The sequence below is a fragment of the Eulemur rufifrons genome, chromosome 9 (genome assembly GCF_041146395.1).
Source record: "Eulemur rufifrons isolate Redbay chromosome 9, OSU_ERuf_1, whole genome shotgun sequence".
Classification (NCBI taxonomy): domain Eukaryota; kingdom Metazoa; phylum Chordata; class Mammalia; order Primates; family Lemuridae; genus Eulemur; species Eulemur rufifrons.
In genome coordinates this window covers 37413125-37438211 of record NC_090991.1, presented here as the reverse complement: position 1 = coordinate 37438211, position 25087 = coordinate 37413125, and the positions used below count along the sequence as shown (strand labels likewise).

At 38.0% G+C, this 25087-nt stretch overlaps 1 protein-coding gene and 1 long non-coding RNA gene across 2 annotated transcripts in view; one reads left to right on the top strand and one right to left on the bottom strand.

Moving 5' to 3' along the window:
* Positions 1-25087, bottom strand: part of LOC138392124 (uncharacterized) — a 129579-nt gene that overhangs the window by 74874 nt on the left and 29618 nt on the right. The window lies entirely within an intron of this gene.
* Positions 2943-23169, top strand: SMARCE1 (SWI/SNF related BAF chromatin remodeling complex subunit E1). The gene is made up of 11 exons (XM_069482513.1): positions 2943-3414; positions 5375-5426; positions 5604-5647; positions 8645-8749; positions 13654-13734; positions 14711-14842; positions 15128-15299; positions 18137-18309; positions 19123-19224; positions 19892-20102; positions 22176-23169. The coding sequence occupies exons 2-11, from the start codon at positions 5420-5422 to the stop codon at positions 22382-22384; spliced, it is 1236 nt and encodes a 411-aa protein (XP_069338614.1). The 5' UTR covers positions 2943-3414; positions 5375-5419; the 3' UTR covers positions 22385-23169.

Below are 25087 nucleotides of genomic sequence, written 5' to 3'. Positions count from 1 at the left end.
TTTGCAAACGTGTTCATCCTTTTCCACATCATGTGGCAAAACTCATGTCCCAGATACTTAAGGTTATTTCAAGGGCAACACAGAGGACTGTAAAAGCAAACCATGCTTTAAAATTCTATAAAACATTGTGAATCACTCTGTCCTGAAAATTTAAGCTTCAATATTTCACAACTATTTCTAGCAACAGAAACTGAATACCCTCAGCTGTTTCTGCTTTCACAGTAACAGCTGAGAAAATTAGCTTGTTTCACCATTTTGCCTATAACCAGACTTTTATAGGTTATTTGAGTCAGGTAAAGCTTTGTTCTTCCTTCCCCTATCTTAAGAAAAAAAAAGTCTTCGTAAGAACATACTGCAAACTCCAAGGCTCAGTATTTGGTTCAAAATCTTTCTTGAATCACAGACCTCTCTGAAAATCTGATGAAACTATTCAACACCTATCTGGAACAAAGCACATAAAAATTGTGTATAATGTTAACAGGTTTATAGACCTCTTAGAGCCTATTCATGTACCACTAGGTGTCCAAAGACTTCAGGTTTTTCTTTGTTCTCTCCCATTTTCTACCTTTTTCTTCTTCTCTCCTAGTCACAGTTCTCCTTTTGCACCTAATTCTGTCTGTCTCACCAGTTTCTTCCCGCAGCAATATAGAAAGAACTCAAGAGATCTGGGCTTGAATCCCAGCTTAATCACTTGGCTTGGCTTCCCTCCCTTGTGGGGAAAAGACCCCAAGGAAAGTATGAGTAGTGTCAAAGAGAAAAGCAGGTCAAGTTTCTGGATCATGCTACCAGAAAGAAAATTAAACTACTTTGGACCTAAGACTATTTGTGGGGTTAACCACTAGGCCCATGTGAGAGCTCCCAACAACCTTTATAGTTACATACAGTTTAAATAGTCATATTAATGTTGCATCCATATTTTTCAAATATAATCAGGATTCCAAACATCTGTCCTGTAGTTTCCACAAATATCCTTATACATGCAAGATCATATGTTCTAACGTTTGCTTTCAGGGGAAAAAGCTCAGTGTAAGTACAATGCAGCTTGCTGGATATTTCATTCTTCAGCTTTAATTTCTTCAGGACTAGAAAACAGAATTTTTTCTATTACCTTTTGCCTATATCCTTCCTTTCTTAATTTTTCAAACCTTTGGGAGCAGAGAAAGAACCAAAGGAAGAAAATAAGATAGTCATTTATTTACTTAGTCCACAAATATTGAGCACCTAAATCTGCCATGCGCTATTCTAGATGTCAAAAGTCCCGACCCCCAAGGCTTTCATTCTGATGGGAAGGAAAAGATAACAAAATAAACACAGAAAAAGTATAGTATATTATTAGTTGGTGGTAAGTGCTACAGAAAAAAAAATACAGCACAGGCCATGAATAGAGAGTGGGGGTTGTGGATTGAGTTGCAATCATCAACAGGTCAGGAAAGACCTACTAAAATGGTGACATTTCAGCAAAAACCAGGTGAGAAAGTGTATCAATGTCACTGCACCACTTAAATCCTCTCCTTTCCCATTTGACCATTTTTGTGCCACCTCTTTCCCACTACAGTGTGCTTTGTTCCTAACATCCAGTACCTGCAGTTTTTCTTCAGAGAACTCCCAGAGATGACACAACAGAGCATCTCCCCAGCACTGCACTTGCCCAATCCCCCCCACCCCCATCACAACCCCAAAGGCAGGAAAGAAACCATGCTGGAGTTGCCGCACAAAGCCAGAGAAAGAAGGTACTGGGATCCCTACTGAGGCCTCCGTGTATCTTCCATTAATCCTTTACATGTCTCTGATGCTTTTATATTAAAAAAGCAATTTCATGTACATGATCTCAAATACCACTCAGGCTGTTATCCTTTAATGACCTCTCCTTTAGCCCTTCCCTTCAATATGCTCTTCAATCTCATTAATCTCTATTCATGAGTACAAAAATATTGAAGGTGGAAGAATTGGAAAGAATATTACTTGTCCCTGGCTTTGCAGACTTCTAGAGATGTCCCAGTTCCTGCTGGCATACCCAGGACAGGGGCTAAGGGCAACCCAAGAACGCAGCCATTCCCTTTCAATGTCAACAATGTTTTCAAGTAACTGCAGGTCAGGGATTCCATCTGTTCATTCCCCCTCCACAGTGGCCCACAACATCCATCAGGTGTTTATATTAATATATTCAAGGGAGAGGCTACTTACTCCATATGGTAAACCATTTACTCATAATTTTGTGTAAAGAGCCCTGGAGTATAGCAGAATGCTGCCTCAATACACGTTTATTGAGTATCTAAAGACGGGTCAAGCCCTTAGTAGGCACTGGCAATAGGAAGATGACCAATACAGATGGCTGAACATTGGCTTTCAAGGCTTTCATAATGCACTGGAGATGACAAACACAGTCCAATAGAAAGGGTCGTGTAGAGGACTACAACAGTTATTATCAAAGAGCTATGGGAGTACAAAGGAAGGATTGGGGGTCGGGGGAGTTCCGGGAGGGCATCACAGAGAGACCTTCCAGCTGGATGCGGAAGGACCAATGAGTTTAACCTCAAAGTGGGGACGCAGCGGGAACCAGATGAGCCAAGGCAGCGCAGGGACAGAGAGCAGCGGGCACCCCCCCCCCGCCCCGCCCCCGGCGCTGGTGCAAGGGGGTTAACATCTCTGGGCCTTGGCTCAGAAACCTGTGGCAATTGCACTCTGAAAGCGCTTGGGAAAACTGCAAAACTCGTGTTGCTTTTCGCTGAGGCTACGACCCGGCCGTTAAGGCAGGAAGCCCTGCGAGAAGCCCGTGAGGAAGCAAACGCCGCGAACTGAGTCCTCCACGCCTCCATCCTCTGCTTGCTAAAGTACACACTCTTGCTCACAGACAAGAGGAAAGAAAAAAGACGAGGGGGTGTGGGTAACCCCTGCGGAGGCGGGCTCAGCCAGAGCTTGGCCCGAGTTGCGCGAGGCCCGCTCGGCCGCAGAAGTGCGGCCTCGCCCTGGAGCGATTCCCGCCGTCGCTCGGCCCAGCACGCGGAAGCCGAGGCCGCGGCCCCCACCGCCCCTCGGCACGGTTCGGCACCTCCCGGAGCAGCCCCAGTCGCCGCGGCCGCTCCAACGCCTCACAGCCGCGAAACCCGGGCCTATCCCGCGGTCGGGCCTCCTCCGCCCTCTTCGCAGTGACGAATCGGCGGCCGGCTGGGAAAATATCCAAATTCGGGAGTTTTGGGGAAGCCAGGAGGCCTGAAAAAAATCCTCGACTGTACTAAGCGTCATTGAGTCCTCACTAGAAGGCTTATTTTTCTCAGAAGAGTCGGGTAGGGCCCAGAAAAATAATTAAGAAGAGTGTTGAAAGTGCGAGTGCGGAAGCTCCAGACGCGAGGGGCGGGGCGAGCGCCGGACAAAGGGAAGCGAAGCTGGAGCTGCGGGCGCTTTTTCTGCCCGCGGGTGAGTGTTTTCAAGTGGGCCGGTCCGGGTCGGAGGGGGCGAGTGGTGGTGTCCCCGCTTGGCTGGACCCCGAGTTCCCCGGGGTTGCTGGGGTTCAGGCTTGGCCGTGGAGCCAGAGCTGGGAGCCGGTTGCGGCCTCCTTGAGGCCTAGCGGAGCGAGGGTTGGGAGGCAGCCCCATCTGGGGCCCCTCTTTGGAGACAAGATTTGTTTCTTACGCTGACCTCCCGGAATTGGTCAAAGCACCTGTGCATACCCGCCTTTAGGGGAATTTGTAATACAGTGCATCCTCCAAGAGAAACTTACAGGAAGCCCTAGGGGCAAGGCTAGCTGGCGGTTCTCACCCCCAGGAAGGTGGTTCCCCTTCTGGTCTGGCAGCGACTGGAGGACTCATGGTGTGGCTTGGCGTGAAGAGCAAAATCTCCGAAACAGTTCTGCCCGGGTTTGAAACCCAACTCTGGCGTTTCCTCGTTGTGTGGCTTTAGAGAAGTCACTTACACTCTCCAAGACTCCCTTTTTCATCTGTAAAATTAGGATAGCAGGACACATCTCAGAGGTGTCCTGTTAAGTGTTGTAGTGTAATAAGCCTATCCCATATAAGGTATTTATTCAACAAATACAGAGTATCTATTTTATGGCAGGCACCAGGGTTAGACAAATGTACAAGCCCACTCTTAGAATTTATATTCTGGTGAAGGAGAGCAATAATTTTAAAGTATTAACAATAAAGTGTAATGTACAGGGCGCTTGTGGCATTTGTCAGGGCTCCCCACAGCAAGGCCAGCTGGATGTTGACAGCTCCCTTAATGTGAGCAGGAAGGAAATGTACACTAGAGTCAAAGGTTTCTGGCTGTTCTTTAAGGAAAGAGGAAAAAACTAGGTTAGACCATTGAGAAAATAAACTGTTTATTTCCACACCAGGACTCTTACTCCTAAGGCTCCAGGGAATTTCCTTAAAGTGCAAAATAGAAGTAAAAAAATCATGTTTGTTTCACTTATGTTGGATTAAAGTACTCCAGTAGTAGCAGAAGTTTATTTGCTTTCTTTCTAAACATGATTGTTTTTTTCTCTTTGTACCTTACTGTTTGTGGTGTATATTGGTGTAAAAAAAACAAGCTCACATGTGTCTGGTCATGTTGTGAGCTGGTAATATTAGGTTTAAATTTATTAAGAATTGAGCTAGATACTGGGAATACAATAATAAATTAGATGGTCCCTGTTCCCAGGCAGCACACAATCTAGCCATATTGATGGGTAAAAAATGTTATAATGAGCAATATCATAGATCTGCGTAAACAGGATGGGAATACAGATGAAGAAGGAAGGATTAATTCTGCCCAGGTAATTTATCAAGAAAGGTCCATTGAGGATATAAGTTTTGAAATGGGCTGTGAAGGATGAATAAAAGTTTTTTAGGTAGATTCTCGAAATTTATTCCCAGCACTTACGAAGCTATTTACCATTATAAGAGAATGTGAAGTTCATTATTATACCAATTACCTTTTCTACTGCTTCTAGGAATAAAATGCTGCCCAATTTTGATAAAAGTTGTTATCCCGAAAGCAGGGTAGAGCAGGTCAGAGAGCTGTCAGTATCTGGTAGGCCTTGTTGGGGTGGACACACATCACATTCTATTGTCATTATCTATCAGTCTTATTAAATGTTTACATTACATCAGCAAAATGTTTTCCATACAAGAGGTAGCTTAGTATCATAAGAAAAAAAACCTGAAAGTATGTTTCTAAATATCCCAGTAACTTGTTTTAGTCATTTAATTCTAATCAACCAAATGACCTACAAGAATGAGTAAAATATGCAAAAGGCTTGATTACTGGGAGATAAGGTGAAGTAATTTTACTCAGAAATACCAATTAAATTTCCCTATTCTTTAGGAAAACATTCTCATGCTTGCTGCGTTTTGATTCTCTTTTTTTTTCCTTTTTTTCTTTTTTTTTATTTTAGTGTCTCAGATTCATTCTTAAGGAACTGAGAACTTAATCTTCCAAAATGTCAAGTAAGTTTCAATTTTTATATTTATCAATCTATGTTAATAAGAGACTAATGCCCTAGCAAGTGGGAATTCCAAAATACTCTCATTTTTTTTTTCTTCAAAACAGGACCATTGGTAGTTTTGTTGCATAGTATTATATCTCAGTTGTTTACAAGAAGTTATTTATTTTCTTTCAAACAGAAAGACCATCTTATGCCCCACCTCCCACCCCAGCTCCTGCAACAGTAAGTTTTAATTTTCTTGTTAATGTAATAGCCAAGTCTGGCCTTGATACAAAAACCCAGATGTCTTCCAGTGACAGTCACTCAGTCATCACAGCAACAGGATGAAAATTTCAGCTAAAAAAAAAAAACAGCACTTCCTACTAAATAAAATAATTCTTTGCATCTTACCTTGAAGCAACCCCAACATTTAAGGAAACATACTGTGAAATTCCAACCTCCTATGCTCACTTCGTTTTTTTTTTTAAATGGGAAATAAGTGACAAGTTTAACACTTCTTATTAATCTTCACTATTCAGGGTCTTTAAGTTGATATTGAGTGAATGCTCATTGTGGCATTTATTTTTTTAAAAAACCTAACCTTCAGCTGGTTACATTTTTCTCTCCTTTCTTGTCTCTATATAAAATTTTCATGTTAAATCAAACAATAAGCTTCTAGTTCTATAAGTACACTCACTGTACATCATTATTTTCAAGCTGTTCAAGTAAGGATTTTATTATCTATGAGTCAGATCTTGCTACTGAATCTTATTCCACTCTACATATTTTATCGGTTTGGGGATATGTATGTTTCAAGGTATCTAAAAAATAGTTGTGAACTAGTTTTTCCACCCTGCAATCTCTGGCCCAGCTTGGTCAGCATGTAAAATAATTTTCCAACCCACAAAACGGATTTAACAGAAACTATTCAGGCCTTGCTGAAATGGCTTCCTTGTTGGTTTTTTGGGTGGGTTTTTTTTTGTTTGTTTGTTTTTGTAAAACACTGTTAACATGGCCATATCCTACAAAATCAGTTCTTTAATAGCTGTTAGTCCTTCCTTCCATGCCCCCTACCACCTAAATTTCAGGCTAGTCTAATGTTCGCTACTAATTAGGTGCTTGTGTAATTTTGTTTTCTCCATTAGATAACAACCACTCTTACTAACCTTCAGATATATGTTTTAGTTACATTTATCAACAATTTGTTTTTTCTTAGTGAGATGCTTTAAAAAGAGATACTGTATCATACGTTTTCAGTTCAATTTCTATAATATACAGTACAGTCTTCAAAGTTAATTCCAGTAGATCTTAAAGTCCTGTGCTTGGTTTGTTTTCTTTCTTAAATCAAAAACCATTTCTTATGACCATCTCCATGGCATTCTGCTAGTGGCTATACAGGTGGAGTTGAACAATTGAGATTCTGACCTCAAAGACCTAACCATGTACTTCAGCTTTGGAAATGGTATAATTATATTGTTTTAATTTCAGTTTTTTTCTTAGTTCCCTTATTTTTCCTACATTATTGCCTCAGTATGTTGAACAGTGATTCTCATTGTTTATGCAACCTTTGAAGGTATCATTTTGACATAAATACTGTTTCCGACAATGTATAATATCTTGAGGACAAACTTGATTTTTTGAGATTAAAATATTTCAAAAACCAAGTGTCCCCTTATGACGTCTCATATGTAGAAAGGGATTTTTTTTTTTTGCCTTTTTTTAGTCATATTTCTGTACCGTTATAATTTCACATTAACACACAAAATATAGAAGACTAGGGATGCTAAATGAATTATTCTCCTTCCTTCTTCCCATTCTTTCTACCACTACCACCACCACCACTGCCACTACCACCACCACCCCCCCAATGTACCACTCCAAGTAATATACACTTCTTTTGTGCCTTTGATACTTCATCTGTGTTTTGCCTACTTACATATGCTTGATTTGCGTCTTCTCTAACTATATAGACTAGAAATGGATCAGTCGTTCTCTTTTCTCCCCAAAGAGTATCAAATGTAATATCTGCTTGAATGTCTTTCTTTCGGGACACTAAGGATATGTGCAACGGCATGTTTTAGGAAGCTGTGTTTTGTATCACCTATAGCTTCGTTGGAATGTGTTAAGTGTATTTTCCATTACACAATTCAGAACTGATATCGTTAATTGCATGTAAAAATGAAGTTACTGTCACTTGTTTTGATTGAGTTTCATTAGGTAAAACACCCTGGTCTCTCTTTGCTACATTCTTTTTATGCATTATGCCTTGGTTCTCATGAACATTGAATGTCATTGTATTAACCACAAGGCCACTGCTAAGAGCCCATTTGTGATTACATCAACCCATAATTCACAAAAACCAAGAGTTCTGTTGCTGAAACGAGCAGTTGTGTTTTGAAAGGGTGAGAGCTATCAGGAAACTAAATGAAAAAAAAAAAAGTTCAAGTCTATCAACTAGAAAAGTAGTTCACATTAAGATTAAATGCAGAAATTGTTCATGATTGACCTATGGAAGATGGATCAAAGAAGAAATGGAAGAGAAATAAAAGAATGACTGGGTTAAAAAGATCAGATAGTACCCCAGAATAAAATCCATGCATTTCTTACAAGTCTTTGTTTTGAAATCATATATGTTACATCCATTGAATCCAACATACGTTCTTTTCAATTGACAAATCCTGGCTTCCTGATTTGAGTCTCTTCTCATTTCTCACATTACATAAAATGGTTTAAAACTGTCTTTGAAAGCAGATCCATTTCTTGTTTTTATTTGTTTTTAGTAGATGAATACATTGGTGGCATCCACATAACTGTCAAATAAATTGTGTTTTGTTTTTGCATGTAGTGTTTTCAGAGTTCTAGTTTATCACACGTCAAGCCTTCCTATCTCAGACGTCATTTACCGCTAAGTTGTTACATCATACTATTGATCATAAAGTAATCCTGAATGTTTGAAACACTTCATTTTATTGCTTATCTCAAAAAACAAGCCACACATGTTCACGCTCACACAAACACCCCAAGCCCCTGCAAAAAAGAAAGAAAAAGAAACACTTGCAGACAGGTTTCTCAATGAAAGAAAAATTGAATTTCCTCAATGAAAAAACAATTACAACACATCATTGCTTGTTTAAATTCAGGTTGCTTTTGCATGCCATATGCAGATCATTTTTCATTTCTGTGTTTTCCTCGTTTGAGCTCATTTCTCATTCGTGTTTTTGTCTCATTTGTTTCCATCAGCAAATGCCCAGCACACCAGGGTTTGTGGGATACAATCCATACAGTCATCTCGCCTACAACAACTACAGGCTGGGAGGGAACCCGGGCACCAACAGCCGGGTCACGGTAGGAGAATCAACTATTACAGCATCCGGCAAACAACTGGAATTAACCAGAAATGCCTTCAGAGTTAGGTCCTTTTGAATCATGAGCGCAGCCATTAAAAAAAATTTTTTAACCTGGCTTTTTGGCTATTTTAAACATTCGTCGTATGATCTTACACTGAAAAAAATAGTGAGATCTGGATATGTATGTGGAAGAAAAGAAAAATCCATTCTGTTTGGTGGTCAGTAGGGATAAAGCCTTGAGCAGTTAATGCTTATACTGTGTGTGGACAAACCGAAAATTTCTTATGGTTAAAATGCCCTTTTTGAAATGAAGAGTATCTTTCATTTTTTTAAGGTAATTGGCATTAGTCTCAAGGACTCAGTTTCTTAGTAAAGGTTGGGCTTTCAGACCTGGCTTTTTCAGGGCTGGAAAGCTTTTGGCTGGCCTGCCAATTTGAATTGCTACACATAATTATTTGTCTTTTGGATTTAGTAGTTCACTTTCTAATTGAGACTCATTTCTCTCTAGTTATAAAGAGAAAAAGATTTTAATATCACCTCAAAGAATTGCAGAATAAAAGTTGAATGAAATTAATTTGAAGTATCAAAAACTAGATATGTACAAAAAGTATATTTCTAATCCATACTATGAAAGATATTATTTCTGAAACTTAGGATGGTTTAAGTGATCCATCTAAGATATCAAAATTGGATGATATACTTCAAAGTCTCTGTTTTGGAATCGTCTTGAACTTCAAGGAAGTTTAGGTACCAAAAAAAGCAATAACTGTAAAAATGACTTACTAAACATAAATGAATAAAAATAAATCCAAAAGTCAAATATTTAACATACATTGAAATGTGGTATTGGTGAGAATTTATACAACCCAGAATGGCTGTATACTTTTTAATACCTAGTTTTCATTTGATATATTCATAAATAACAAGCACCTTCTATTAATGTAATTTCAAAAAAGCCCTCTCACCCTGTAGTCATGCTAGAACTGAAAGTTTGTAGCTATCAAACTGAATGTCTATCTTGGTAAGCATATTGCTTAGCTTGATAGGTTTTGTTTGTCTAAATTTTTCATTGTTTCTGCATAATTTGTACTTCATAAGCATATCCAGTTTTATGTGCCATGCATATTTCATGGTATCTGAAAAGAATTCTGACAGTGTGTGTATGTATGCATTTCACAATGCATACAATTTTTATGTGCATCAGTACATGTTTTTCCCTGGCCTAAATGTGTTGTTTCACCAGCGTAATGGTTGGCAAGGTTTTCAAATGATAAAAAAAAAATTTTAATTTAAACAATGGGCAGAATCGATTATGGATCATTCATGTTAATGTACAAATTCATGGGTAGTAAACAAGAGAATGATTACATTTAATAGCTCTATACAGTCACCTCTTGATTATCTATGTGAATGGAATAGAAATGGTAACTGCAATATTAAAATAATTTGGTTTTGGTTTATATAAGCATTTTATTTTTCACTTGAATGTGGCTGTGGGGGATTCACTCTTAATAAAATGAGATCATTCATTGGAGTCTTACTAGGAAAAGAAAGTGCACTCACTGTCTCTGGGCCTGGGTCAATCATCTGTTTCTTCCCATCCCTTCCTGGTGAATGTTAAGAACCCAGCATTTGGAGTGAGCACTACTTCAGGGTAGATTAGAAAGTTGTTGGACATGCAGAAATTTGGTGTTTTGGTCCTTTGTGGTTGTTTTCTTTGTATTTTTGTCCTCTTAACACCAAATTGAGGTATAATCAACCGCTGTAGGAAGAAAACCCTAGAAAATTTTCAGGTTTTACACTATCTTTTTTAACATATCTAATTTAACCAGTGTTAGGATTCAATAATGCTGATTTTAGCTATTATAAATGTATTTTAATTTTAATATGACCCTGGTTATGCATTACTTTTGGGAGGGCTTCTGTTCGGTGGTGGTGTCTGCAAATTGCCTTAGTGATTTGCAGGAATGATTGTGTGAAGTCCTGTGAAGTAGCTTCCTGACTATACAGAATGTTGGGTTTCCCTGATGACTCCAGTATACTTGCATAGTTTTCAAACAATAAACGCTTTTGGAGTGCTTATGATAGCTATGAGTTGGAATTCACTCCTAGTCACTTCTTTATTCAGATCATGATTAGCGTTCTCTTAGTACAGGTGTGAAAACAGATTGAGACAAAAATGTTTAAAACAGCATATTTCTGTACATTAGTGGAAATTCTATCTCAGAAGAAAACCCTTAAATGAGACCCTACCAGAGAAATAGCTGAGAATTGGGAAAGAAACAACAAAAAACTCAAGTAGCCAAGATAAATTTCACAAAATCATGAGCATTACTCGTAGGAGATTTCCTAGAACCTTACTCTTAAGTAAGCAGTTTTCCCTCCAGCTCATTGCAAATTGGAAGGAGAAAATTGGAAAGAGGGAGAGTTGCTGCTAGAGGTGGGTTTCTCAGTAGCAACAAGGAAAGAAACAGATCAAAAAAGGAAATACACACTCCAAAAGTATAACCCTTGGGCCATTTAGTAAAGAGTGTTACAGCATAGCAAAGCAGTGGTTATTTCTAATTGAATCTTACTAAGAAAAAGTTAAAGTGTGTTCAACTTTTTTTTAAGGAGTAAAGAAATGTTTAAGACATTGTAGAAAGATGTCCGTCTGAGATGTTAAATAAATTGGGGGTACATAATGATATAAATCTTCACCATCCTGAAAACCAGCTGGAATTTCACTTTGTTATTGTTTTGGAGTGGGGAGGGTAAGTTGACTGGTCAATGTAATAAAAATGTGGCCTAAATATATAGCTGATTTGTGTGCCTTTCTTTGGGAGAAAGCAGAGAACATAAGTAAATCTGTTACTATTATAAAGTGCAATTCTTTGAAAAATATCAAAGAGCAAATATTACTATGTTTTTAAGTCTTTTAATTCATACTTAAAGCTTGAAAGCATAGGCATTTTAGAATTCTTTACATCTAATTTTTTTAAAAATTGATTGCAGTCGTCTTACCACCTTCAATTATGGGCACAATTCCAACTTTCTTCACAACCCACTTCATGGAATTCTGAAGGTTTTTGTTAGATGTGAATTGGAAATGTTTTCAAATAACTTCATGTGTGAAGAAGACAACTTTTACACGTCTCTTCCTCTAAATCCATAACATAAGGTTAGCCTCATAGGAATTCCCCTTTCCCTTGAAAGAATTCCTGTAAACTCTGCTACAGATCTTCCCCTATTGGCTGCTCAGCCACCACTGTTGACAGTTTCCATCCCCATGGCTCTTCTCACTCACTGCCCACTGTTGGCTAAAAACAGGGTCTGTCTGCGTGGGTGCCAGTGTGAGGTGTGGTAAGAATGCATGGGAGGAGCAGAAAGAGAGGAAATGCTGCTTCAAAGGTGAAATGCTTTCTAACAACATATGTGAAGAAGCAGAATTACTAAGTATATAGGGAAGGAGGGGGAGACCCTTGCAGGAATAGGAAGCATTTCTTGATCACAGTGGAAAGGGGCACAAATGTGCTAATCCCTGAGCCCTCGAATGAAATTAAGGTTATAGTTGGTCCCAGCCCAGAATGGAGGCGTGTCCCTGGGGTTTTATCACAGCAGCAACAGAAGGGGGAGAGAACAAAATGGCACTTTAGTTTTCTTATAAGGATTTGCCAATCCGTGTTTTGATAATTAGAATAAAGCCAGCACATCTTTCCCCCAGCCTGGCAGGGAGAGTCAGTATCAGGGAGCTCCCAGAAATTTGGAAACTAAGTGTGATTCAGCCATTATTTTTCTTATTCTGGGTTCTTAATCAAATGCAGTCATGTATGATAAGAGGAGACTAAAAAGTTCAGAAATAGTCACTCTTGAATTGGCATTATCTGTGATGTCCACCAAAAGCTGTCTGGTATCTCTCACCTAGATCTCAGCCCATAGAAAGAACCGATCACTCAATCTTGCTTTCTCTTTCCTTCCTTTCTTATTATTTCTCACCTACTTTTTTCTTTACCTTTAAATATTTTTCAGTCTTCCCCCCTTCCCCTCCTTTTCTTCTGTCTCCCTTTTTCCTTCACATCCTGTCTTTACTTTTCCTCTTGTGTCTTTCCCACAAAACCAAAAATTTTTAATGGAATGGAGCGTCTTGATATAAGACCTCAAAAATAACATAATCAGACCCTGTGTCTGCCAGTTCTCTTTTCCTGATAAACTTGTTTGCTCCTTCACTGTGATTAGGACTACAAGACAAAGAACAATGTGACTTTAGTTCACTCTTCTCGATTTCCTTGTAAGACATCCACTAGATAACAGACATAGAACCTCAAGAGAAATGAGGTCTCTGGTCGTGGTAAAGGAGACAAAAAGGTCTGTTTTTTTCTTTTCCTTTCTTTTTTTGTTTTTGTTTTCCAACCTGGGAGGTAGTTTTGTGTTGTTGTGTATGTGGGGTGCATTCCTGACACAGTGCGAATAGATACAGAGTCCCATGTAGACAGTGTGAGTGTGGTAAGTGCTTAAGGGTTCAGATTCTGCTGCAGATAATCAAGTGTTGACTGTATGTGTCATGGTAATTGGGCAAAATAAAGGGTGCCAGGTAATGTCCTAAATGTGAGACGCTTGGTAACTATATATTTTCAATGTATGGATTATTATGTAATATTTTATTTGTTCTTACAGCCAACTTGTCAAAGCAGTGGCAACTGCTAAGTAAAACATTGAAAAATTATGTGCTTAAAGTCATTTTCTTTTGATGTGAACATTTCTGAATTTGCAGTGATAGCAATTTTCAGTGGAGAATATATAAGAATCTTGTATCCATGGACGAGTAGAAGAAAGGCGCATTAGAATTTTTTAAGGGACTCTCTTTTCAGTTTGCTGGTGAACTCCTTGCAATTGAATAATGAGTGTATTTTAACTCTTTTGTAGGCATCCTCTGGTATTACGATTCCAAAACCCCCAAAGCCACCAGATAAGCCACTGATGCCCTACATGAGGTACAGCAGAAAGGTAGGTGCCCAGAAAGGTAGGAGTGAGAACTGCTGTCTTTACTTCTTTATTTCTTTGCTTTGCATCTGATTTCAGATTGGCCTAGCCAGCTTTTCTGTGCATATTCAGAGAAAAGGACAAAAACTGTAGTTTTTAAAGCAATTAGTTCTGATTTTAAAATTCCAAAACTGAAATCCAGCAAGAAGAACGTGATTAAATAAACTATTAAAATTCTTAAGATCGAATGTTTGTAACCATGAAAGTAATGTCTTTTAGAGAATATTTAATGACATGAGAAACATGTTAAGTGAAAAAAGGAATACACAAGACTACATGTACTAGTATCTTACTTTTATAAAAATAAACAGCAACCACGTGTTAGTTTGAAGGGCGGGGGGGAAAAGCCAGAAGACAATGGTTATCTCTAAGCAGTAAGCTAATGGTAATTTTTATTTTCTTCATACTTCCTTAAATCTTCCAATTTTCTTGGTGATGAACCTACATTACTCTTAAAATAAAAAATATAGCTTATATCTTTATTAAATGGCAGAGCATTTTAATTACTACTAGAAATTTTTAAACTTCTGCTTATAATTATATGTATATTTGAAAATATTGTTATGCAAATTAACCAGTTTTCTTCCAAAGTCACATGAACTTTTAGAAACATAGACTATATTATTGAGTTAACTCATCTTAAGTGTCTGTAGTGATGGGAGATATTCTTGGCCTATCAAGTTAAAGTATTTATGAGTGAAGTGACATGATATCTGAGATCCAACTTAAAATAATCCAACAGAGTAAAGACGAAATGAGATTGGCCAGCTGTTGATAATTGTTGAAGCAGGCTGATGAGTACATAGGAATTTGATACCATTCTCTCTGCTTCTATGTTTAAATGTTTGCATATTAAAAAGTATTTTGTAAAGTCTGTATCAGTCTTTTCTAAGTTTATATTAGGCGTCAGTATTGAAATTTCAACTCTTTCCTTTTTAAGGTCTGGGACCAAGTAAAGGCTTCTAACCCTGACCTAAAGTTGTGGGAGATTGGCAAGATTATTGGTGGCATGTGGCGAGATCTCACTGATGAAGAGAAACAAGAATATTTAAACGAATACGAAGCAGAAAAGGTAGGGTGGGGGCTGCAGTGGGATGGATACAGTATAAAGTACATAGGCATTAGGTTATTTGTTAAAGAAATGTAAGATTCGATCGGAAAGCTGAGGCTGCACTGAGGCTCCGTCTGCCTGGGTCGTCACTTAATTTCTCTAGGCCTCAGATTCCTCATCTGTAAAAAGGAGATTATCACAACACCTGCTTACACCGTATCTTTTGATGTTCAAATGAGATAATATAGGTCTACATCGTAACCTGCAAAATGTTAATTATAAAACTGGAAAACATTTGAATTTCAGATCGAGTACAATGAATCTATGAAGGCCTATCATAATTCCCCTGCGTACCTTGCTTACATAAATGCAAAAAGTCGTGCAGAGGCTGCTTTAGAGGAAGAAAGTAGACAGAGACAGTCTCGCATGGAGAAAGGAGAACCGTACATGAGCATTCAGCCTGCTGAAGATCCAGATGGTAAGAAAAAAACAGTGGGGTTTGGTTTATGCTTTCTCTGAGAATTAAAACATGAGAAAGCGTGTAAGTTTTTATTTATTCTAAATGGGGAAAAAAGCATAATTTAAGTGCCATTTCAGTATCTTGATTATTTTGAGTAAGATTTATATGTGAATTTCCCACAAGAAATACCCTTTTCAGTCCAAAAAATAGCAAAAACTATTCATCGTTCATCAAAATCTTTGTACTCAGAATGCATGAAAGGTTTTTGATTCACAATCGGGATTTTGCCTCAGCTGCTTTTATAAAGCTAAATGCACTCTAGTTATAACCTGTTTTCTTATTGGTTCCCTAAATTTGCTGAATTAAAATCTCTTAAGGGAGAAGGTGAATGAGTATATAGAAACATTATGAAATTTCCTTTCCATTTAATTCAGAAATCCAACAAGAATTTATAAATGTAGCCATGATCCCACCCATGAGGGTATACCCATACAGATTTTATACCTGCACACAAATCACAGAGCTTCCCAGCTGGCATTCCATGAGTAGTTTGCAGGTGTGCAGACTGCGCTTCTGGTCCTCTGCAGCCAAGCAGGGTCTGAAGCTGCAGGGAGCCCCAGAGATAGCTACCTCCAGCTATGAGCACACTCATCCCCATATCTAGCATGTGATATAAATATTAAGATTTTCTCTGTGTGCTACTATGTTGTGGAAAAGGTTGAAAGCTCTAGCTAAAAGCAACAAAAATGTCAAGAAAATAATTTGAGATCCCATCTTAAAGTGGCAGTAGCAGAGAGGAAGCTTGTAAGAACTGCAGAGAAGATACCAATGAGGGAGGAAGCAATATTGCCATCTAAAGACATGAATAAATTGATAAAAGGAGGGAAAAATAAAAATAATTTTTTAAAAGAATGGACTGGGATATTAACAAATGTTCTTATAAATACAGACAATAGAATATGATAATATAGAGCACAGAATGTAGAATAGAAGCAGCACTGAGTGCTAAGCAGAATCAGCAGTGCTAAAGACACATTAGCATAAGTATACCCTAATTACTCAAAGGGGATGAGTAATGCAAGAGAAACATACAAAACCAAGGAGTAGAAGAAGATCCAATCTGCAAATATTGGGAGGGAGGGAGTGGGGGCAGTGCAAGAAGAAACAAAGGCCAGCAACATAGAAACCGTAAGTAGAAAATGGTTTCCATTAATAGCATGAGCATTGATGGACTGAAGAGATTCACTCAGGAACAGTCTCAAACTTCTCCTTATAGTGTTTTTTTAAGTTTAAGATCAGATCTTAAAGCTGCTAGTAAGAAAGAACAGGTAGTAATTAAGATACCAGTATGAGAATGACTTTAGACCTGGGACCCCTTAGACCGAATAGAAAGGAAGATTTGGGAGGTGGAAACACACATAAAACTAAGAGAAAGGTGGCATTGGCATGAGTAAACAGCTGCTGACTTCTTTAACAGAGAACTATCAAAAGATAGGACACGTGCAATTATCCACACAAGACAGTGAAGGCTTTTTTCAGCGAGACACTATTCATGGGATAAACAGCTGGTGAATTAGATAATAACTAGAAAAGATAAGCCCCTTCCCTATCCCCCCCAAAATAGGAAGCAGACAACTAAAGTACCAGGAAGGACAAGCCCAAATTGCTTAGACTTTATTTCCCCTACCGATGGTCAACATTGGGGCCATATAAATGAAAGAAGAAAGCAAACAACAACAAAAAAAGATGACTTAGCACAAATGTGTCCTATATAACCTTAAATGTAAAAAACTCATCCTTTAAAAAGAAAAACAGTTACAGAGGAAAAAAGAAAAACACTGTATCTTATCCCAGTAGTTTTAACTTTAGAAGTATAATGGAGGTATTAAACTATGACATAGCAGCACAGCGTGGGCCTCTGTAGCAGGTTTTCCTGAAGTGTGAACCCTGCACTCTGGTGGGACACTCAGATGACTAGGTGGTTCAGAGAGGAACTTTTGTTTTAATGTATATTGCTTAAGACAAAGCTCTTTTTTTTTTAAGTGAATTAATTGAAAGAAAAATACTAAGTGAATACTAGTACAGGTTGTGAGCAGGTATGTGAAAACTGTGAAGGTAATAGAGCATAGGCTGAGATTAAGGAAACACTGTTGGGTTGCTACTAATAATGAGCATATAAACCAGACCCAGACTACGTGTATATGAACTTGGGTAATGCCATTACCCTTTGACAACAACTGGGTAAGGGGTAAATTGACAAAATTTAAAAGTAAATTTGGAACCAAATTTTTTTTCTATAAAATTGCTTAAGCGCCCTAATGGTTTTTTAATCTAATAAAATGTAAATGCTGGGAAATTGAATATTGCTAGAGATGTTTTCTCTGCTGGGATAAGTTAATTTTACAAATGGGCATCTTTATTAATTTTAAAGTGCTATGGTGACAAAGATACCACCCAGTTCATTATATTGTTCATCAGTTATTAAATGCCTTAAATTACTACCAAGAGAGTGAAACATTGGGCAGAATTTCAGTTACTGCTATCATTTGTAGCCTTCCCATTGATTGTGAGGCCAAAAGAGACATGGTTATATCTCATTTGTGTTTTAGCCAAATCCTTCTCAGACATATATCATCACTTAAAGATTGTAAGAAAAACTAATACCTTAGCCACTGGACACATTGTGTCCTGTGTATGGTTCTTAGGAAGTGCCTGCCCCAGTGCTCCCATGACGTTGGTCAGGCCCACTTGTTAGACCAGTGAGGGCCCTAGTTCCTTGGTAATCGTTAATGTTGTTACACTCTCCTGTTTATGGTGACTGGTGACCTAATTTCAGAACAATTTGTTCATTCCAGATTACGATGATGGCTTCTCAATGAAGCATACAGCCACTGCCCGTTTCCAGAGAAACCACCGCCTCATCAGTGAAATCCTTAGTGAGAGTGTGGTGCCAGACGTTCGGTCAGTTGTCACAACAGCTAGAATGCAGGTCCTCAAACGACAGGTCCAATCTTTAATGGTTCATCAGGTACATAACATTTGTTATAATAAAGTGGGCCTATGCCAAAAATCCCAGGTGACATGATTTTTTTTTTTTTTTCTGAGACAGAGTCTTGCTCTGTCACCCAGGCTAGAGTGCAGTGGAGTCATCATAGCTCACTGCAACCTCAAAGCCCTGGGCTCAAGTCATCCTCCTGCCTCAGCCTGCTGAGTACCTGGGATTACAGGTGCTCACCACCATGCCTGGCTAATTTTTCTGTTTTTGTAGAGAAGAGGTCTCACTTTTGCTCAGGCTGGTCTCAGACGTGTAGCCTCAAACAGTCCTCCCGCCTCGGCCTCCCAGAGTGCTAGGATTACGTGCCCAGCCAACATGATTCTTATACCATTCATAAATATACCTGTTAAATATTTCACTCTTACCTGTTCCTGATTTGGGGAAGAGGTTTAAGGGAGTGGACCTTTCCCAGAGGTTTAATAAGTTTGTCATTAAAAACTATAACATAGAACCTTATGATGGGAAGTATATTCGTTAAGAAATACACGTGAGCTTAAGAATTTTGAGGCATCTTATCAATCTTTACTGTTTTACTAATTTTTTTTTCCCAAAGGAATTGCTCAGGCCTGAAACAGCTTTAACATTGACTTGTTAATCATAGTTGTCCATTTATGCTGCATCTTGGTTTTTTTAAATCTCAGCTAGACTCCTATAATATTCAAGTTAAAAATTCAAAACATTATTTGACATAGTATTTGAAAGTATGGACCATTGTAAAATGAGACATTTTCTGTGTTTTCTATTTGCTGTAGAGAAAATAATTAAGCCTGATCATATGTCTTACAGCGCAAACTAGAGGCTGAACTTCTTCAAATAGAGGAACGACACCAGGAAAAGAAGAGGAAATTCCTGGAAAGCACAGATTCATTTAACAATGAACTTAAAAGGGTATCCATTTCCTGTACTAACTATACTTTCATCATTGTGCCTGTTACTTTATTTTTCCTCATTCTTTTTTCCAAAAGAGTGCTTTTATTGAAAGTTCACTTTGAAACAGGGTTAACTTTGCTATATAATGTATAAGATCTTTGTTTTATAAAATTATTTCCATTTTCTGGCAAAACTGCAATAAATTTGAAATATATAGTATACACATATGTATTGGGCCTATAAATGCTAGAGCTCTCTGATGTTTTAATTTAAATGCTCACATAATCATGAATTATTTTCACTTTATTGTGATTTATACATCAAATGTTTTCATGAGATGTAATTCATGGTTTCCACTTTGCATTAAAACAAATAAATCTAGCGTTTGGTAGCCTGAAATATAAAGTGGAAGCCTTGTGTATGATCCAGAACTTTCACTATTGCCTCACCAACCACTCCAATATCTCATGTTACACTTTCTTTACTGGAGCAACTTTCTTTACTTGTAGGCACAACAGTTTCAGAGAAGACCTAGAACCACACTTTTTCTCCAATATGCATATATATTAATTTATACTATAGATAGCTTATAGGCAAGAAAACCCACTTTTGAAACCATTTTTCTGATTCAAAGATTATAAGAAAAGAACACCACTAAGAGAGTTTCTTTCTTTCTCTTGACCAGCTGTGCGGTCTGAAGGTGGAAGTGGATATGGAGAAAATTGCAGCTGAGATTGCGCAGGCAGAGGAGCAGGCCCGCAAAAGGCAGGAGGAAAGGGAGAAGGAGGCAGCGGAGCAGGCGGAGCGCAGTCAGAGCAGCATTGTTCCTGAGGAAGAGCAAGCAGCAAATAAAGCTGAGGAAAAGAAGGATGACGAGAACATTCCAATGGAGACAGGTAACCCACTGGCAACACAAAGGAAACGTCAAGGCTTTGTACAGCGGCCTTTAATTTTTTTTTTTTTTCTTTCTAAATACTATTCAGAGGTCAGTCTGTTAATCTTGCCTCTTGAGCTGTTCTCTGACCTACCCAATTCTTTCCAAATCTTAATCTCTATAGTAGATTCACGTAAAATGTTATCAGCAGTGGTGTGTTGTTTTCAGTCTTGCTATTTGAGGTCTTGGTTATGTGCCCAGATTGAGTCTTGTCATTTTCTGGTTTGAGAATGTAAGGTAGAATGGTATAGTGGTTAAGGACCTGCCTGGCTCTGGAGTCAGACAGCTCTGGATCTAATACTGCTTCACCACTTGCTAGCACTACGACTTTGGAGCAATTATTTAATCTCAGTTTCCTCATTTGTAAATATTCTAGTACTTGCCTCTGAGAGTGAGCTCCAGTACTGGATCTGACATGGCGTTGACATTCAATGTTTTAACCATTATTGCTTATATTATTTCAACAAGATGTGGTTATTGCTCTTAAGATGGATCATCTTTGATTTCCTAGGACAGCATTCAACAAAGTAATATCTGCAGGCCAATCCTGCCCACCACCTGTTTTTGTAAATAAGTTTTACTGGAAGACAGCCACACCCATTTGTGTACATGTTGTCTGTGGCTGCTTTGGGCTACAACAGTGTAGTTGGGTAGTTGCAACAAAGACTGCCTGGCCCACAAAATCTAAAATATTTACGGTCTAGCCCTTTATGGGGAAGGATTACCAGTCCTATCCTAGAAAAACTCTTACTTCCAAGGTGTACTGATTTCCTGATTAAAAGCATCCCTCAAGGTAAAAAATAACATGTAAAACTTACATAAAGTACTGATTAAAGGATTACTACTTGAAAGTTTGAGATCACCTTACCTTCTAGCACTGTTTTATCCTGCCTCATGCACTGTGTAAACAGGACTAAGCTAAAAGTAGTTATGGGAAACAACCAGCGTCTCCCAGGACCATCGTTGTAAGAAATGGGAGGGACCATAGTCATACTTGGTATTCAAATGACAACCTTTGATTGTCACACTTTGTACTCAAATGACAACCATTTGGAAAACATGTAATGGAATATAGCTATCTTAACCAAGTATTGCTACAGAATTTAATCCAGCTGATTAACTTTGCAGATAGTCATATTTTAAATTTCATTATCTGAGCCTCTTTCTGTTTTATATGAACATGTTTTTTATCTTAATGAATTTGGAGCATGAGCACATTTTTGTGATTAAAACAAAAGCTTGAGAATTAGGGTATGGTTCTTTGCTCATTTTGCAACTAGACAGAACACTCAGTCCTTTGCCTCTGTTTTGGCCTTTATGAATAGGGCAGGTCTTTACTCAGATTCTATCTTTCTAGCTCATGGGAAAAAAACTGAAGAAAATTATTTGAGACATTAGAGCAAAAACCTCATGCTTTTAATTTCTTATGGGAAACAGCCCAGCATGACTTCTAACAAAGTATCTAAAATATCAACCTTATATTATTTCCACACCTGCTTTCTCCTCATTTAATCCAAAGCACTGCAGAGCAGCACTCACTGTCCAATAGAAATAAAATGTAGGTCACATGTGACATTTTAAATTTTCTACTTAGTGACATTTTTTTAAAAGTCAAGCAAAACAAGTGAAATTAATTTTAATAATAATATATATTATTTAACCCACTACCTAAATTATATTCCAATGTGTAATCAACACTTTAAATTATTAACTTTTTAATATTTTTTAATACTAAGCCTTTGAAATATAATGTATATTTTATATTTATAGCACATCTAAATTCACAAGCCAAATTTTCATCAGAAATATTTGACCTGTATTTAGATTTCATAAATTTACAGCTAAAAAAGTAGGTTTTCAACCCCAAATTGTTCCAAACATTCTTAAAAGTTCTTCGGTCACACTGGCTCATTTCAGGTGCTTGACCACATGTGGCCAGTGGCTACCGTATTGGACAGTACAGCTCTACATACCGTCAGCATAATTAGAGCAAATTTTTGTCTTGGAACTGACAGTGACAAATGTGTTATTGCAGAGGAGACACACCTTGAAGAAACAACAGAAAGCCAACAGAATGGTGAAGAAGGCACGTCAACTCCTGAGGACAAGGAGAGTGGCCAGGAGGGGGTCGACAGTATGGCAGAGGAAGGAACCAGTGACAGCAACACCGGCTCAGAGAGCAACAGTGCCACAGTGGAGGAGCCACCGACAGATCCCATACCAGAAGACGAGAAAAAGGAATAGATGTTGCCTTGTTTTATGTGTTCTAAATACTTTTTTAAATGAAAAAATGTTTTTTGGATTTAATGGTGTTATGTGGTTTGTGTATTAATTTTTTTCTTGTCCATATTACACCACCAAAGGCTTTTGGACCATTTAGCATCATGAGCCTGACGGCACAGTCACCTTTCTTAAGTGTTACGAAGATGGCTTTTTTCTTTGGATCTTGTTTCTAACCCTCAACTGCTGAAAGCCTCAGAATTTAGATTGAGAAAACACCCACCTCTTTTAGAGAATTATCCTTTGATGCTGCAGAATCTACTCTTACAAATGCCTTCTTACAGCTCACCTGGGTGCTTACCAAAGCCATAGCTTTAAACCTTCCCAGTCCCCATCAACAGCTTCCTGAAAGTCTCCTCTCTTGTTTACTTCCGCAAAGGGTGGCTTCTTGAAAACGTAATCATGTATGAGTATGTATTTGTTTACTTACCCTTTTTTACTTTTAATCAATGTCAGGTATTAAGAGTCATGTTAAGGAGTTGAGTGTAGCTTGCAACTACTACACTTGGATCGTATTGATCCAGAAATAGTCTCCATAGAGTAATTACTAATTTATGAGTAGTCATTAAGGTGAACACAGCACATATACATTATCTGCTGCTTTTTGTTATAATTAATATTGGGTATGTTCTGATAAATTCATCCTTATTGTACAGGAAAAAAAAAAAAAATTACTTTTTTACCAGGCTTTCCAAAGACAGAATAGATTACAAAGCTCAAGGAATTGAATATTCTTGTAATGGACTAGATAACTTCAAAATGATTAGCCCATTCCAGAAGAAAAACAGCTGGGAATTAAGTTCATCCACTTGAAATTGTTTTACAATAATCAAAACATTCAAAACCTCAAGGCTCAGGATCCCATAGATCAGAGCCTACCTTTTTGATAAACTCTCAGTAAAGTCTTAGAGATTAGAAGCAAGATAGTTTGTGACATTCGTGCTTCCCAAAAACTAGAATAGATTTTTACTGAATAGTGGTATATCTGATGGTATATGTTTCTTAAAGATCCAAATGTAATAAAAAAATGAAAGAAAAGGTCTCAGTGTTTTTAATGCAGTAAGTATCTGTATGCAAGACAAGCATACAATTTTGTTTCTGTAATGCAGTGACAATATGGAATGGCCACTCAGCCATTATAAATTTGTATACTCACAGCCCTTGTCTCACCGAGCTATATCTATAAACTGCTGCAAATCATAAGTTCATTTGTAGGAGACACTTGTGAAAATCAGTTTCCTTACTTTACAGTCATGTCACATGGAGGTTGGTCTTTGACTCCAAAAGTAAAGGGAACATGTTTCTGCATTAACATACAAGGAATATGAAGAAATCTATGACACTGTATGGCTAAGAACTTAAGCCATCTCATCCCAGACAAATTGGACAGCCTCTTTGATACATTCCCTGGTAGTCAAAATGGGACCAGAGCAAGATACCAGGTTATTTACTATGGTATCAAAGGCTCTAAGAGCATATTTGTAGTTCCTTTGCTGAGCTGGAGATAGCACTGGGGAAACAAGTGTGTCCAGACCAAGCCTGCCCTCACAACACTGGCAACTGGCTGATTAGTGTAATAAGTTGGATGAGATTTGACAGCTCTTAACCTCAAGGGGGGAAAGACTGAAGTCAAATCCCCCTTTGTCAGAGTGCTATAAGTAGACTTCAATGTTTGAGATGTTCCTTAGCTATGTGGGATATGGTAGAGGTCTTTGGTTTGTCTTTTTTCCCCTGTGTCCCCACAGGCATTGGGCAAGTAACTTAAACTCTTGAGCCTGTTTCAACTATAAAATGGATCAAACTACTTTCTATCTCAACGTCCTTACTGCTCCAAATAGCCTTGATTTTTAGTGCATTTATTTTGAGTATGAATGCATAAAGTTTGAGAGCTTAAATTTTATAAATTTGTAACTACAAATGGGAGAGGGGAATTCTCCATAGTTCCCCATTTTTTTTTCCACAAGAATTTTTAATTCTGTAACTTGTCCCATCTGTCAACAAGCCTGTCTTTTTAAATGACTCTCCTCCAGTACATGATAATTGTGTATTCTATAAAGCAGAGATTTTTGGAGAAGTAAATAGGAGCTATTTCACTTTAACATAGTAAAGTAAACGCCCCATGGAAACGATATAATACTTTGGCTATATTTGAAAAGGGAATCTGAGGTCATGTGTATCTATTGAAATTTAACTAGATTCCTCCACATTTTTGGTTTTGATCCTACACATTTGGATACTAGTTTTGGACTTTAGACAGTTGGTGCTGACAGTGTGAAACGCCTATTGCCTGTAGTTAAATTGAAGCTTTGGTTTCTCATGTGAACAGGCAATGAAGCTGGGATTATACTTTGTTAAGTCCTCATTTCAGTATTAGGTGCCCTCCACCCCCAAGCACTACCACATATGGTCTCCCCACCTGGTTTCAGCTAGTGCGTGAGTTTTATCTTGTTCACCTCTGGGCAAACCTTGCTGGAACAACAACAATTGACTTTTTAGTGGTTTGCACATTAGAGGGCTTAACGTCTTTGCAAATGAAAAATCCACTGTGCAATAACAAGCTAAAAGGAACTCAGAGCCTTTTTAGAGGAAATCATGCTGAATTATAATTTGACTTCACTGTGATGATGTTTCTTTGATCAGTATGGTAAGGAAAATACTGAGTTTAGT